Source organism: Psittacula echo (assembly GCF_963264785.1).
Source record: "Psittacula echo genome assembly, chromosome: 7".
NCBI classification, from domain to species: domain Eukaryota; kingdom Metazoa; phylum Chordata; class Aves; order Psittaciformes; family Psittacidae; genus Psittacula; species Psittacula echo.
In genome coordinates, this window is record NC_137740.1 from 20362923 (window position 1) to 20378317 (window position 15395).

General features: G+C 44.7%; 1 protein-coding gene across 1 annotated transcript in view; it reads left to right on the forward strand.

The window, feature by feature from the left end:
- Window positions 1-2103: 2103 nt before the first annotated feature.
- Window positions 2104-15395, forward strand: part of NOTCH2 (notch receptor 2) — a gene marked incomplete at its 5' end in the record, with an annotated part of 83565 nt that continues 70273 nt past the window's right edge. Inside the window, 2 exons of the mRNA XM_080624167.1 lie at window positions 2104-2185; window positions 12155-12236. Of these exons, the coding sequence (XP_080480293.1) occupies window positions 2104-2185; window positions 12155-12236 (164 nt within the window). The remainder of the gene's footprint in view (window positions 2186-12154; window positions 12237-15395) is intronic.

Genomic DNA, 15395 nt, shown 5'->3' on the forward strand with positions numbered 1-15395 from the left:
AAAGTGGGCAAGGCATAGTGGAAACCAGATGGAAGCTACAGAGAACCTTGCCAGAGCCCTCCAGTTCCAGCACTGGCTGCTGGCCATCTCTTGGTGGGAAACTGGGGGTGAGATTGCAAGGTGTAGGGCTGGAGGGTCACTTCTGCTGGCAGGTGGCCAGCGTGTGAACACCTTTGCTTGTTTCTGTACAGTGGTGTTAATGGGACTGTAATGAGATGCATAAGATGAAGCAATGCTGAAGTGCATTTTTAACTCCTCTGCAAACAGCTTATTTCTTAATGACAGACCCATGGGAATGATGGGGAACTAACCGATGAGCCCCTGTCTCATTTCCACTCTGCTCTGCACGTTCTCTCCTTGCGTAGGCAACCTGCCTGGCCAGAGCAAGCTGGCCTGGCCTTCCCAGCTGCAAAATCTGCTTTGCCAGCCCAGGTCCAGCCTCAGCCAGCCTCTGTCACGTAGACGGCCTGCTGGTGTCTGCTCTCACATCTTTTCTCTGACAGAGCCGCTGTGGGATGCATTTCCTTGTGAGCAGCTGAGTCCATGTGTACCCACAAGAGCATGGTCCGAGTGGAGAGGTGGGAGCAATCAGCAGGTTCCCACAGGTTCCTGCAGGAACAAGGTGATACCTTCCCTCATTTGGACTGGATTCCCCTGATGAGCTTCATGTATCAGGTGGAGCTGGTTGGCCTCATCCCAGCTTCCAAGAGCTGCACTGGGGACCTCAGAGACTGTGGCTATGCTGGAAGTCAGTAACTTGTGCTCAGCTAAAGCAAAACACAGACAGTGGAGAACCAGCCACTTCAAGGGCAGGGACAATAAGTAATGTTCAGCACTGAGGAGAGCTGGGAATGGTAGCTTTTGGTGAAACAACAGAATCCCTCCTGAATTAGCTTCACTTAGGAGAGCACCCCCAAGTTCTCCTTGTTCCAGTCACATTCCTGCTTGTCCCTCAACTCCCAGCTTGGCTTCATGATCATTTTAACTCAAGTTTTGGTCACCACTACTCATCATTTTGTATGTGGAAAGCTTCGGGCATGTTGGGGGTCTGGCCTCCACCTCAGCAGGTGAGGATCTGCAGGGAGGGAGATGTGCCAAGAGCAGTGCCATGGGATGGCCATGTGGCTGTGAGGCATCAGCCTGCCCACAAGTGGCTGTAGGAGCAGCAATGGGAAGCTCTGGCAGCTGTGCAGAATGCCAAGGGATTTGTCACTCACGTTGCATTGGCATACCAGTAAAAATCATGGTGGTGGTAGGGCACTGACCATCCAGCTCCCTGCTTGAGAGGAGCTCTGGGATCTGGTGAACTACAGGGGGAAAACAGTGAGGTTTATTCATTGCCTCCTCCCTACCCCAAACCCAGCACAATCCTGCCTTCACGGGCCGGTCTGCCATGTCAGCACCGCACACAAAGGGCTCTTAGTCCGCGGGGAGCTGAAGCCAGGGCAGAAAGATTTTTAACACTTTAAAGGATGGCTGAGGACAAGGAGGGATCTTGAGGTTGAATTCAGCTGCTGCCCTTCCAAGACCTCTTCCGTAGGAACCCGTGTGTGGTCCTGGGCTCCGGCAGCATGGGGCAGAGAGGTGGGGTGTCAAGCTCCCACACCGCTTCCCGCGGGGAGAGACTTCCCCTGCCGATGCTGTTGTGTGGCTTCCCTTTCCACCGGTACCTGCCCTTGGGCAACGCTGAGGCCTGCACCCCAGCCTGAACACAGGGCGGGCAGCGCCCCGGCAGCACCTCAGGCGGAACACTCCGCTGTCCTCCCCGTGAGCACCCGCCGCCGCTATCAGCACCCTACAGGGGCGAGACATACTGCCCTTGCCCACCATCCCCCTCCCCGATACTCCTCGTCCTGGTTCCCTCTTTCCTCCGTCCCAAACCCTCGCCGCCGCATCCCCACACCGGTCCTGGCCCCGCCCCGCGTTCCCCGGGCGGGCGCCCCCTGGCGGCAGTCGGTTGGGGCGGGGCGCGGCGCGGCGGGGCGGAGGAAGCGGGGGACGTGCGCCTGAGACGTGTCCCTCCGCGCGGGCGGCCGTCGGCGCCATCGGTGGCCGGGCAGATCCTTCCGCGCCGTGCCAGTGGCGGCGTGAGCGGCCGTGGCCATGGCCCGTGGAGTGGGGCCAGTGCTCGCCGCTTTCCTTGGCCTGGTGCTGGCTGTGCTCAGCCGCGCCGAACCTGCGTCCGGTGAGTGGCGGGGCTTCGGCGAGGGGCTGTGGGGGCCTGTGGGGGCCTGTGGGGTCTGTGGGGCTAAGGCGGTGCGCGGGAGGCTGAGGGGCTGCCTGGAGCCGCCCGTTGCCCGGCCCGTTGCCTCGGGAAGCACCGGAGCTCCCTGCGGCGCGGGCAGGCCGGCGTTGGTGTCCCCTTCCTCGTGCCGCGAAGGGGGTGCGGGTTGATGCGGGGGGTCGACGGGGCCGCCGCAGGGTGTCATCGCGGGGGGTGGCCCCCCAGGGCCGCCGCAGCTTCCAGAGGAGCGGTGACCCCCGAGCCGCGCCGCGGGCCTGGGCAGGGGTTTGTGCGGGTCTGCCCACGAAGCCGGGGCTCGGGGGGGCTCTGTAGCTCCGTGCGGGGCAGCGGGGGCCGCTCTCCCATGGGAGCTCACGCGTAACGGAACGCTGAGGCGAAGTCAGCCGTCCGTCGCCGCAGTGCGTGGCAGTGATAGATGTGCTTTTGCAAAAATGGCTCGAGTGCTTGAGGGGTTTGGTTTCAAAATAAGAGGGAAATGGTTTACTGCTTTCCATCGCTCTGAATACCCATGCGTCGTGTTAGTTCCAGCCTCTTTGTTGAGGACATACCTGCACACACAGAAGGAATTTCTACATATCCTTCTGCTTTAACTGTTAATCGGTCCAGGCGTGAAGCCGTGTGTGCACCTCTGAGGAAACTGCTGCTTTTTGTCACTGTTCCCTGTTGCATGTTGGCATTCGCAGTGTGTTTTACAGCCAGGCTGGAGAACATGGTCCACAGCCTCAGCTGTTGGGTTCTGGTGGATTTCATGCCTCTCCCAACAGCAGCCCTGCTCCTAAAGCACTCGCGGCATTGCCGCACGTTAAAGCTCTCAAAGGCCAGCAGTTGTTGATTATTGTAGAATGATTTGGGTTGGAAGGGACCTCGAAGCTCATCGAGTTCCAAGCCCCTGCCATGGGCAGGGACGCCTTCCACCCGACCAGGCTGCTCAAAGCCCCATCCAACCTGGATTGCTTGCATGACTTATCATTCTTTCTTCCTTTTTCCTGCCAAGAGGATGGATTGCACTTCAGATGACTTGTGAAGAGTGCAGTAATAGAAGAAAGTGGTAGTGGAAGTTGTTTAGTGTGTGACTGAGCGAGACACTGATAATTTCTGCAATTTTACTCTGTGTTATGGTTAGGAGTAGAAACTGCTGTCTGCAGTTTTGACCACTACTGCTGTTTTGGATATAGCGTGAATCAGTCTATCTGTTTTGGCTTTGAAATGGTCAGTATTTGTCTCCCAAGAGAAGTGCTGTTGCTCTTTTCTTTTTATTTGCTGTAACTTCCTCTGAAATCTGACTGACTTGGTTTTGCTAATATGTTGCAAGAAGATGGTTGAAGTTAAAAAAACCTCAAAACCAAAAAACCAGCTATTGGCTCAGTGTCTTTTGGTCAGGTTTGCTCAAAAGGGACTGAGAGCATAAAAGGTCTTTCAAGGGTAGGTGCCTTAAAAGTTCAGAAATATGTTTTCGTGGTAGGGTAGAGGTGGTGGTGCATAGTAGGACTGTTATTTCTGGAAACAGCTTACACAGTCCGGTAAGACAACAAAATACCATTTTTTGCAAAGACTAAATGTCACGTCCACTTAGTTAACCTGTACTTTCATACCAGCATCTTATCAGCTTAACACTAGCCCTGCCAGTTCCTTCTCTGACAGGGCTGAGAGAAGAAGTAGCTGTGGTATCACTTGTTTGACTGGGTAGGGATACCTACCTGGCTGGTCAGGGTTCTCCCATGCTGCAGAAGGTTTTGGCATTGTGGGTGAAATCTCTTCCCAGTTCTAAACAAAGGGTGGTTGGGTGAAGTTTCTTCCCAGTACTAAACAAAGGCTGGTTGTCAGAGATGACATATCTAGACTGAAAGTGACTGGTTCTTCGTGAGATACTGACCTGCCTCTGGTTCTTGGGAGTGGGAGCTGTGGCTTCAGTTAATGGGAAAGATGAAGTCACCGAAAGGGTATTTTTCAGGTGCATATTCAACTGTCTTGATGCTCTTGTGCAAGAGAGGGCAGGTACCTGATGTCAGCCTTCTTGGTCAATAAATAGGAGGCTCCTGGATGCACTAAGCGCTATGGTTTGGACTACTCAACTCTGCCTCATCATGCAAGCCCAATGGTGTAGCAACTTGCTTTTCCAGTTGAGCCGTTTAGTTTTGCACAAGGCTGCAGTTGAAGGTGTAGTAAGCTGGGGTGGGGCAGCAACACCTGCACTTTTGGTGAGGATACTTCTGATAATTGCTGTGAACGTTTGCTCCTCTTCTCATCAGATAGCAGTGGGGGAAGCAGGAATCCTGGGTAGTAAAGCCCACCCTAATTACCTACTATCATGATTAACACTCTGGTTTCGCTAAGCCCAGCTTTGCCGGGCGGCTGTTGACTATCAGCCTATATTTCTAACGGATTCCAGTACATTTTTAATCTAGAGCAGCACAAAGGTATTGTGCTGATGTGGACTGCAGTGTGAGATCTTTAGTATTCAAAAAGCGAAACTTTTGAGGACTTTGGGTAAAGCTGACAGTGCTGGTCTGCTTGATACAGATTTGCTTAAGGAAGAGCAAGTTTTACTTGATCTTTTGAAGACTTTACTGCCTGTCAAATTTGTTCTTATCAAAGATGCTGATTTAGACTTTCAGAAGAGTGTGATGAGAATCTGGCTAACTTGCATCACTTCCTGCAGGGCATCACTTAGATTAGAAATACGTGAAGATCCTCTTGCTGATGTTCTCAGGACTTGAATCCTTGGGAAAAGAGAACTCGTGCCTCTGGTGGCATTTGGCATTTGAATCTCTTACAGTGGGTGGGTTTGGGTTTTGTCAGCTTCTACAGCTATTTCCCTTCCTCCCTTTTTTTAAGGTGTCTTGCTGCTGTTGCAATAGGTGGGTAATTCTCTTCAGTATGCTCTGGTCCTGTTCATCTTCTCCCATTTTCAGAAGTGGTCTCTGTGCTGTCAGAGGGGTCTGGTGGCTGGGGCTTGAACATGGGACAAGGAGTAGGTGAAAAGCAGCAGCGGGGTTCTGGCAGCCTGTGTCTTCTTAACAGCAAAAGCAGAGTCACAATTTGTAACTCCAGATGTAACATCATTTCCTTTAGGTTTGTACTCTTGGCTAATGGTTGTGAAGTGGAGGAATGATACAGTGATTAAGTCTCACCCCTCTTTTGGAACATATAAAGGGAGATGTCATCCATATTGGGGGAAAAAAAGAGCTTCCCTAAGCATCTGTGCTTAAAAAGTCCTTTTGTGGTTATTTTCTTAGTTTCGATGAATTCTGTCTGAAGTTATCTTGCCATCAGAAGTCAAGGGCTGTCAGTGCCCTTCTAGAAGAAACAGTGCTTATATCATTCTAAACACAGTCATCTGAGAGCTGCAGAAATAATTGTTCGTTCTGTTTAGAAAATAGTCTGTTCCTAGGGCACAAGTCCTTTTTTTAGCCTGCTATGAGGATGAGAAAAGAGCTTTGTATCTCAAAATGGCACAGCGTCTGCTGTTTGTTCCATGCAGCAAGCCTTCATCTCGTTCCTCTGACCTCCCCCTGGATGTCTGTGGAAGCACTGCTCAGCACAAGGAACGAGCTGGCGTTTCTGCACAGCAAATGCTTAGTGCTCAGATTAATAAAGATTTAGTGCTGGAGAATGACGGAAGGCTTGGGAGAAGACGCGAGCATGGCTCCCGTCTGCCAGATTGCCATGGAAACACCAATACCTCTTTGGCTCTTTAATTGCCTTCCCTACATTTTTTTGTGTTGAAAACTTTTTTTTTTTTTTTCTTTAACTAAATACTTTATGTGGCTGTTCTGGATTTCAGGGGTTTTGGCTTTGTTGGGAAAACTGAAAATAGGAGAAGGCGGGGAACAGTAGCTGTGTGAGGAAATGGAGAATATGGTGACTGACACTTTGGAACTCTATTACAAGTTCAGCAGGAATTCAATATGTATTATAACTTGAGCTTTTATCAGTAGTTTTTCAACAGGAACAGTGTCATGTGAACTGTATCTGCATCTGATAGAAATAACTGTCCTCCTGCAGCTTCCTGGGCCTAAGATCCTGAAGACAGAAGGACTTCAACTGTGCCTGTGAATTTGTACAGCAGTTCCCAGCTCTGTTCTTAGGAGGCCAACTAGTAGTTTTTGCTCATTCCTTCTTAGAAACAGATGATTGTGGGGCATGTAGTTTGTGTATCTCAGCTTAATGCAGTCAGATTTGTCGTTACCATTCTCAAATTCAGAAAAACTTGGTGAATTTCTAAAGCAAAGCTTCTCCTTCTTACAGACTTGTTCTTCTGAAATCCACTCTTTTTTATGCTGGTCTAGAGAAATTAGCATAGGAAACCAGTTTAGATATTGGGGTTTTCTTTCCTAAAAGGTACAGGATGTTGGCTGAGTGCCTTTACTCTCCTCTGAGCTCTGCTTAGCTTCTCATTTGGTGAGTTTTGCACTATCCAATTGATTTCAGGCTTTTGTGTGTAAAAACAGTGGAGATGTCTTCATAGTCTGATTAAAGCATTTTTACCTTACGGACTATTTCCATGCCTTGTCTACAAGCTTTGTCCTTAACTACTGCTGTCTGTCTGGTCAAGTTTGTTTAAATTCCCCAAATGTTAATGTTTTCTAAATATGAGCTGAATATAAGGCACTATCATTTTTTCACTGTAAGGATTTATATTAGTTTGCTTCCTCAACCCACTGTATGACTGCCATGGGGTGATCTGTTCTTCAGAAAAAAAGAAAAAGCTATTTTCATATTTTCAGCTAGCATTTATTTACTAGTGGGCTCTTCCCTGCTACATAATCTCACTGGAACCATAATCTGTTGAGGTTAGTGAATAGCGTAATTAGTCCTTTGTGGTTTCCCTCTGAATTTGATTATCTTCTCTCCATATGTGCAGTGCTTCTTATTCTTTACCAGCTTTTTCAGCAGCTATTTGTGTGCTGTGAGGTGCTGCTGCGGAAGGATTTTGTCACTTTCCACATATTGAGGACCTGCTGTTCTTCCTTCAGGATTGCACCACATGTTTTAGCATTTTCTCTTAGCTGTTTTTTTCATGCTCTGTTTTTCCTGAAGGGAATCAGAAGCTGTTTTTCACTCCCTTGGAATTTGAGACCCCTTGATTTGTAGTGTAGCATGGTGTTTCTGACCATGCTGATGATCGTCCTCTTCAGAGCTGATCCACCTTTGGCAAGCAGCCTGAGCTTGTGCAAGGATTCCCCATGCATCCTGTGTTGCTTCTGTTTGAGGGCTTTGAATCCTTTTTCCTCCTTTCTCTTCATGTAGAATGGGTAACACAGTTGAGATGACAGGCTGTTTCTCATTAATGTTAGTCAAGACAGAAAATCCACTGCCTACATAAAGGTTATTGAAACCTATTTTGTCCTTTAGTTTTCTTTCTAGTCTTTAAGGTATCTTGAGCCTGACTTTTCTTCTATGTTCAGGAAGGTTGTTTTCCACCCTCTCCCACAAGAAAGCTTTTGAACCTATGGAGAGGTTTCAGCCAGTGTCATAGAGGTCTGTGGTCTTGAAAGATACTGAGTTTTTATGGACTTAATGGAAAATCCATGGACAGAAAGAGAAGAGAGAGACCCATATAGTGTCCTCCCAAGAAGAAAGCTGCACCAGCAGCTTAGCAATGTTCTCTGCCAGGCTATTACTCTCCCCTTATATAAAGTAAAACTTTTGGTCAGACCCTGTGCCTTCTTAGATGCAGGATAATCAACCACAAAGCAACAGGAAACCAGCTTTGTAACGTCTCTTCCTCACAGCATTAATTGTTTTGGTATTCTGCATTTTTATTTCTGCTTGACTTTTTCTGAACTCGTGAGTGAGGAGTTTATTGCAATTACTTTTTCTTTTAGCATATATAACAAAGCCCTGTCAGATTTTCTCTGATTATGGTTTTGTTTCCCTGTAGCAGCCTTCTCCCCTAAAAGCTGAACTCTCACACATCTTCTAATCTTAATCCTTCACTATTTCTTTTAATTTTCTAACCTAGAAAGTATCTGAATATAGAGTGGGTAGGTGAAGTATAGAAACCAAATCACAACTTCCCCATGATCTTGGCATTCTGAAGAACAGTGGTGCAGAAACACAACTTTTCCTCTTAGATTTGCTTTAACTGTCTCTTTAGCCAAAAAAATAAGTGAAATTGTACTCCAGTTAAGCATGAGCTTTGGATTTGAATGTTGAGAACTGCAGCAGCTCCTATAGCGTTTCTATGAGTAACACTTTCTGCTTGTGCTCATTTTACAGCAGTGGTTACTTGTTTTCCCCTCTGGCTTTGGGAAATAGTCCTGGTAGGCTAGTTAAACGTCAGGTTAGTATTTGTGTCTAAATGAAGGCATGTGCAAGGATTTGTATAGACACTAGGTTAGGTAGTATAGCTAAAAACATTAATCTCACATGCACTTAGAGCCCTCATCCAGGAAGTTTTTCAAACTTGGCTACAACACATGCTAGAAATTGGGGCCACCACCTTCCGTAAGTGGTGGTCTGCCCACTTCATAAGAAGTCAGCCTTTTGATAATTGTGGGGTGTTTCCAAATATTCTCATATTCAGCCTAAAGGGACTGACAAAGATCGTGAGGCAGTTCAGCACATGAAAAAGCTGTGGGATTTCCCCTTGAAGACCTGCTGGCATACTGGAATGAGCCCTCCACTGCGTGAGAGTGCGAGGACTTGAAACATCGCTGTTCATGCTTGACGTGGGCTAACCCAGCTTCTGATAGTCTTGGTAGTTTTGGCAAGCTAGAGCAGGTTCAGAAAACAGCAAATAATTCCTCATTGCTCGTTTTTAAAACACAGAAGAAAACTGTTGAAAGCAGCCTGTTACTCAAAGCCTTGACGGTGTGCTGATGCTATCTATCTATATATGGCTTATAGAAAAGTGGCCTTATCTTTTCAAGACAAGGCTGTGTTCTCTCATGCTGTGCACACCAAAGTGTTTCCAGTTAACATAATGGAGGTAAAGAGACATACTTTTAATGGTGGCTGAGGTAGAAGGTAAAGTTTCTGATACTATTAACTCCTGAGCACAACATGGTAGGATAGCAGAAAAGTAGCTTTTGAAGTAATTCATGTTGAAATGCCTGAGTTTTGTATGCATTATGAAATTGTTAAAGATATCGTGAAATACTGGAAGACAGTGCTTTGTGCACAGAAATGCTAATTTTACTGTGAGAACTGTAGTCTTCAGTCTCCCTTGTGATTTCTTTCTTTGAAGAGAAGTGGTCATGTTACTTTTTAATATAAAATATGGTTACATTTGCATGCACTTCAGCTTTAGTTGCATTTCAATGTATTTCTATTCAGCCTGTTTTAGTCTTAAGCTGAAAAAGTACAAAAGAGTCATTTTGCTTTTGTTTTTTTCAGCTTCTTTCACTTGTAAATTACTATATGCAAAATATGTTTTTAGCTGCCTTCGTTGCCCCATTCACTGTGTGCCTCTGTTAATGAATTCTAAGGACTAGTAGTGGTTTAATGACTTGCTAAACAGCAGTTCAAGGCACGAATAATTTGTCAAAAACCAGGAGAAAATTAATCATTACTTTGCTAAAGCCTCTCTGCTCTCTCTGTGTTTGGCCTGTTGAGCTAAACAGGAATCACTGATTTGGATCCTTACTGTGACCCTGAAAGCCATCATCCTCTTGTTCCCCTCCATGCAGTTGTGCTGCATGTTTTTGGCCAAATGCTAGTTAAGCTTTTACTATGTGGGTTACAAAATCAACTGACTGCTCAGTTCTCACTGGGTACATGAGTACTTGAAGAGTTTACAGAATTGTGTTTGAAAGCATGGGCACAAAAGAAATAATCCTCTGAGTATTTGCTCCACTGGCTTGATTGGTGTGAAAAGAATGAGCATTCAAGGTAGTAAGATGAGAATACAAAATCTGCTTCCCCTCCTGGTTCTCTGAAGTGTGGTAAGGCTTGTTTTAACCTTCCTCCATTTCCCTGGGATAGCACAGGAGGTAAGAGCAGTCTGAATCGTTACAGGTTCTTTTGCAGTTTCTCTTGAACACACTGTAACTGAACCATGCTAACTGGAGTTAATCTCTGTTGTGAAAACAAGCTGCTGTAGTGTTAGACAGAAGCAGATGAAATTTGAAGTCGAAGTCTTGCAGATGTTGCCGTTAAATGGGGTGAAAATTCAGACAGGTGCAAATCAGTGTGTGTTTGACTGCTGTGGAAGGGAATGCCATGCAAAATCTGTGTTAATATTTCTGTCGCTTGGTAACCCTGACCTCAGGGGTTATCTGAAAGGGGCTCAGAGTGGAATTTTGTTCATTTCCTGAGAGCTCTGCAGAAGCAGTGCCATCCAAGTGCCCCCTTTTCAGAAATCGCATTAACAGAAACAGCTGTACTCATATTGTGGGAAATACTGATAATTTTCTTGGGCAACTGTGTTTAGTTTAACTGTATTCTGCGTAGGGATTGCAAGTGTGAAATGCTCCTAGAGTACCTTTATAGTGCACGTGACCTGTTTGCATGCTCCAGGGTTATTGAGAAATAACACTTCAAGCCCTACATAGCAGTAACTGGAGTCTGTTCCAAGTGGTCTAATTGCTGGACTAAATTTGGGCTGGTTTTGGGGAAAGCTTAGTGGAACTGATGAGTTAACTCTTCTGTTTCTGAGCCCTATTCCTTAGTTGCCAGTACATAAACTTTGGTGATGGTTTGGACGATTTTCTTCCCTGATGCCCCTTGCTGAATTTGTATTGAAAATTTAATACCTCTTGAGGAAAGGAAAGCCATCCTTAAAAACCAAAAAGGCTATCTGCCCTTCAGCAGCTGATACACAAGTAGGCAATTTAGGTGGTTGGATGTCATTGATGCCTCTAACTGCCTTTAAGACTGATTACGGATCCTATTTCCATAATGGCATAGAAGTGTGTGTGTTTGAGGGCCCAGAGATAGACCTGGAGACTGGGAAGAGCTTGTGATTTCTCAATACGTGTGTAAGTTTAGGATAGAGCCCAGATCTTCTGGTTCCGAGAGCTTTTATCTACTAGTTTGGTGTTACTCAAATGGCAGGCTGTGGTCTAGGACGGCTGGCTAAATTTTTGTGGTTCTAGAGTGCCTTCTGCTCCTGCAGCTTTTCCATAGTTCTCACCCTTCTGCTCACTTCAGAGATAGCTGTGGTGTGCTCCTTCAGGTCCCCATGAAGAGATGAACCACTTGTCAGAGCTGATCAGAAAGAGATCCCACCAGAGCTTCCAGTAGACTTGGATAAAAATTGACCAGCCTGAACTGTATCATACCTAATGCCTTTTTTAAAATGTAACACCAAAAATGTCAGTTTGAGCTACAGAATATCTCCTCTTCAGAAATAACAAATTCTTTGCTGAAAGTCTTTAACATCTCTGATGTTTTCACTCACTCCTAAATACAATATAGACTGAAATCAGAGTGCTGCAACAGTAATGATGTTGCAGCAAATTCTGGATTGCTAGAAATGTACAGTAGGTGAGATTGTGAGGGACAGATGCCCCTGTTTCAGTGCCAGGTGTCCCTAGAGGTGGTCGAAAAGAAGGGAAGATTTGAGACAAAGTATTTTTAAAGAAGGCTTAGGAGTAGTTGCCCCTTATTTTGGTGAATTTTGGTCTAGAATTTTGATCAGAAGGTAGTAATGGGTGACATTTAAGCCAAAATACACAGGTGCTGACACGAATGTAGAAACTACTGCGTGCTTTGCTTTGAAAATCTACCTGAAAGAAATTCTAAAACCATTTAGTTGCTTGATGAACAAATCTGTATTTGATTCTTCTTTCAGTCTGGCTGTTGTGATGCTGCCAGAGATTAAACTAAACTCTGCGATAATGTCTTTGTTTCTGTTCCAGACATACAAAATTTTCCACTATAAGATTTTAATTCCTCAAAATATGCTAATGAAGCTTTGACTTGACATGTATGGCTACTGATTTGACTGTCATTTCCTTTCAGCTTTGCAGTGTATGGATGATTCCAGGCCATGTGTTAATGAGGGAAAGTGCATTCCGTATCAGAATGGTACAGGATATTGCAAGTAAGTTGGTTTAATTTCTAATTTAATTGACAGTTGTTTCTCACTCAGGTCCTAGCTAGAAAGGAAATGTGAATTGTTAATATTTTCTTATCAGACACATTCAGTGCATTCGGGTTTAGCAGAATTGGTATTTCGTGATAACACATTAGTTTTTATGTGCTAGCTTTTCATAACGTCAGAAATCTGGATTCTTGTTCAGATTTTTGGGTTTGGATCTTGTCAGTTTGATTTATTTGCATTTGGTTAGGAAGAGAGGCCAAAGCCATCATAGAGGTAAACTCTATATGTTGCTTCCAGACCCACAAGTTAAGTTGGAACTTGCTCTCTATTTTATAAATTGCCTTGCTTTATAGAGCTTCAGACCCAATTTGAATAGTTTTATGAAGTTTTTCTTAACTACTCTGTACTCTGAAATGTGCCAGTTCCCTTCTACATGCTGAAGAGCAAGTAATATGTGGGAGTTGCAAAAACAAGCTAACAAAAACCCCCAAATAAACACCCACATTTGTCTTTATTGCGTAATTGATTTTGGTAAATGTTGACACCCTCTTCCGTGGTGCCTTTACTTTGCTGCCACATGGAAAGCTGATCAGCAGGAATTCTGGCGGTGTGTGGTATCTGGAGAATGATATAGCATCTATTTAAATGCAGTTCACCTTTCAAATTGCAGTGCTTAGATTATTTCTTTTTAAATAAAGTGGTATTTTGCGAGAAGATAAACCTTCCTTGTTTGGCAGCATTCATTTACTACATCTACAGTAAATAGATTATCTTCTAAACCTTGTTTAGTTCATCAGTGTAAATTGTGCTATTTTCTAGTGTGCTAAATCCCTCTTAATGCCAACGTTCTTTAAATATTTGTGAATTTTGTCCTCTTGATTTAGCTTGGCTAACACACAGCTTAGCTCTTCACCCTTCACACAGCCATCTTCCCTAGCCACAGCATTTAGATCTTTCTATTAACGTGTTACATAAAACTCAATATACTTGAATTGCACCTGTGGCACACAAAGGGGAAATCATAATCTAATTTGAAGTTCTTCTTAGTTTCAAATTGATACCTGATGTGCAGAAAGGCCATAGAAAGGCAAATATGTAACTTGTTATTCCCTGTTGGGTTTTCTAATTCAAATTTTTAACACTTTCTGCTTCCTAGTCTTTCCCTTCCCCTGTCTTTATACTGCTGTCAACAGAAACAAGCTGCCTTTCTGAAAAGAAAGCTGGAACTTTTCCTGCTTTTCACCTGTATTGTAAGACTGAAACAAGAAATGGTGTGATGTTAGTAGCCTTTCTGGCATATACTTAAGCATGTTAGTCTGGAGCCAAAGAATGTGGGTCACAATGGAGGTAATAAACAAGACTGGTATTGATGTTGCTGCCGCTTGTGCCTTCTTAAGGATGTGTTCTGCAACTTGCATGTTTCTCTTAACCATGTTTTAGATTGTTTAAAAAAAAAAAAAAATAAAAAAAAAATTAGTTGGTTCAGTGTTTGTTGTTCAGTCCAGATCTTGACACATTTCCCTTATCGCAGTCTCACCTTTGAGTGCGCTTATATTTTTTAAGCGCACAGAGTTATTTTTAATTCTAATGTTGCCTTCTTCCTTTTTGTGCAAAGACTTCTTGCAGGTCTTAAGCCAACCCCTCCTTCAAGTAACAGCTCAGCCCCTCTGCAGGTGCCAGAGTAATTGGAAAGGCTAATAGAGGCCTGTATACAGAGATTAGTCTGTGTCTGTTTTCTAGTTCTGGCTCAGGAACACTTTTTTGCAGAAAGGAAGGTAAAAATTGCAAAAAAAATCCCTCAGTTGTGGAGACCCTGCCTTTAGCAGGCTGATTCTTAGCATCCTGTTTTGGTTTTAACTTTTTTTTCCTTTCTTGCACTATGAGGAACTCTGAATAGGGGAACTTTTTATCTAGTGTGGTGACCTAAATGACTTTCTGAATTTTTGATGGCTTTAAGAGTAAAAATGTTTTGTTCAGTAAACTGAGCTTATTACTAAAGGAAGTGCCTTGGCTTCTAGCTTTGGAGGATCACTCACTGATTAGCTAAATCTCCACCCCTTCCACTTTTCTCAAGTTATCTGCAATACTTCCTCTGCTGGGCAATAAGTTGTTATAATAGGTTCTCTTCCTCTTGCTGTACCTCCTCTGGGCCAAGTTGTTTGTTCTAATGTGTGATCAGTCCATCTAGCTGATCTTGCTGTCTGTAAGAAACAGGTAAACAGGTGAGGGAGAGCCTGCATCAGAGATAATAAGATGTGATGCACAAAACATGAGTAACATAAGCACTGATAAGCAAAACATCTAGTCTAGATATTTGGCAAAGCAGCAAGTGACAGCTTAGCATCAAAACAGCTTTCTTTGTCAGAAAATCATGTAGCATCTACTCCAATGGAAGAGAGACCTTTATTATGGCGCATCTGGCCTCTGTTATGGGAACAGTGATTGTGACCCTTGTAAGGAAGTTGGATCTTTATCAGACTGCTCTTGCAAGCACCCTTTAAGTAGCTCCGTTCCTCTGGTGATGCTGGTGGCCCATGGCTGTAATTTTGTGCACTGTTTGATAGAATCACTGGCCTTCCTTGACCTTGATTTTATATTTGGAAAATTTCACATTCATGTGTTTGAGCCTTCCAAGGTCAGAATTTTTGTTTGAGATCTTTGTGCACGCATTCAGTGACTAGCATGGTGAGGACATACAGCCGTATTCCTCGGAATAAGGTCTGTCTGACCCATCTTTCTGGGTCCTGCTTTGACAAAAGGCAGTTTCAATTTGGGGTTAGGCTTTGTGTTGCACTGTGGTGGTGGTTTGTTGTTGTTATGTGTTCCTCCCCAGCATCTCTAGCCAGTATGTTGTGCATTGAGGTGTTAAGCATGGAGGAGTCTTCTTGCATGCTCTCATATCCAGCAGAGAAGCAGGGTAGCAGTTGCTTGTTGCTTAATGCTAACTGTGAGCATCACAGGAAAACCCTGTCTCATCTCCCTGTTGCTGGATGACTGAGAAAGTAGTAGCTTATAGAGTCTGGGGATTAGCACTGCTAACTTAGGGTAATTCTGCAGTCGCAGGCAGGCTAGGAAGGCATGGATAGAATCATAGAATCTATGGGTTAGGGTTGGAAAGGACCTTAAGATCATCTAGTTCCAACCTCCTGCCCTGGACAG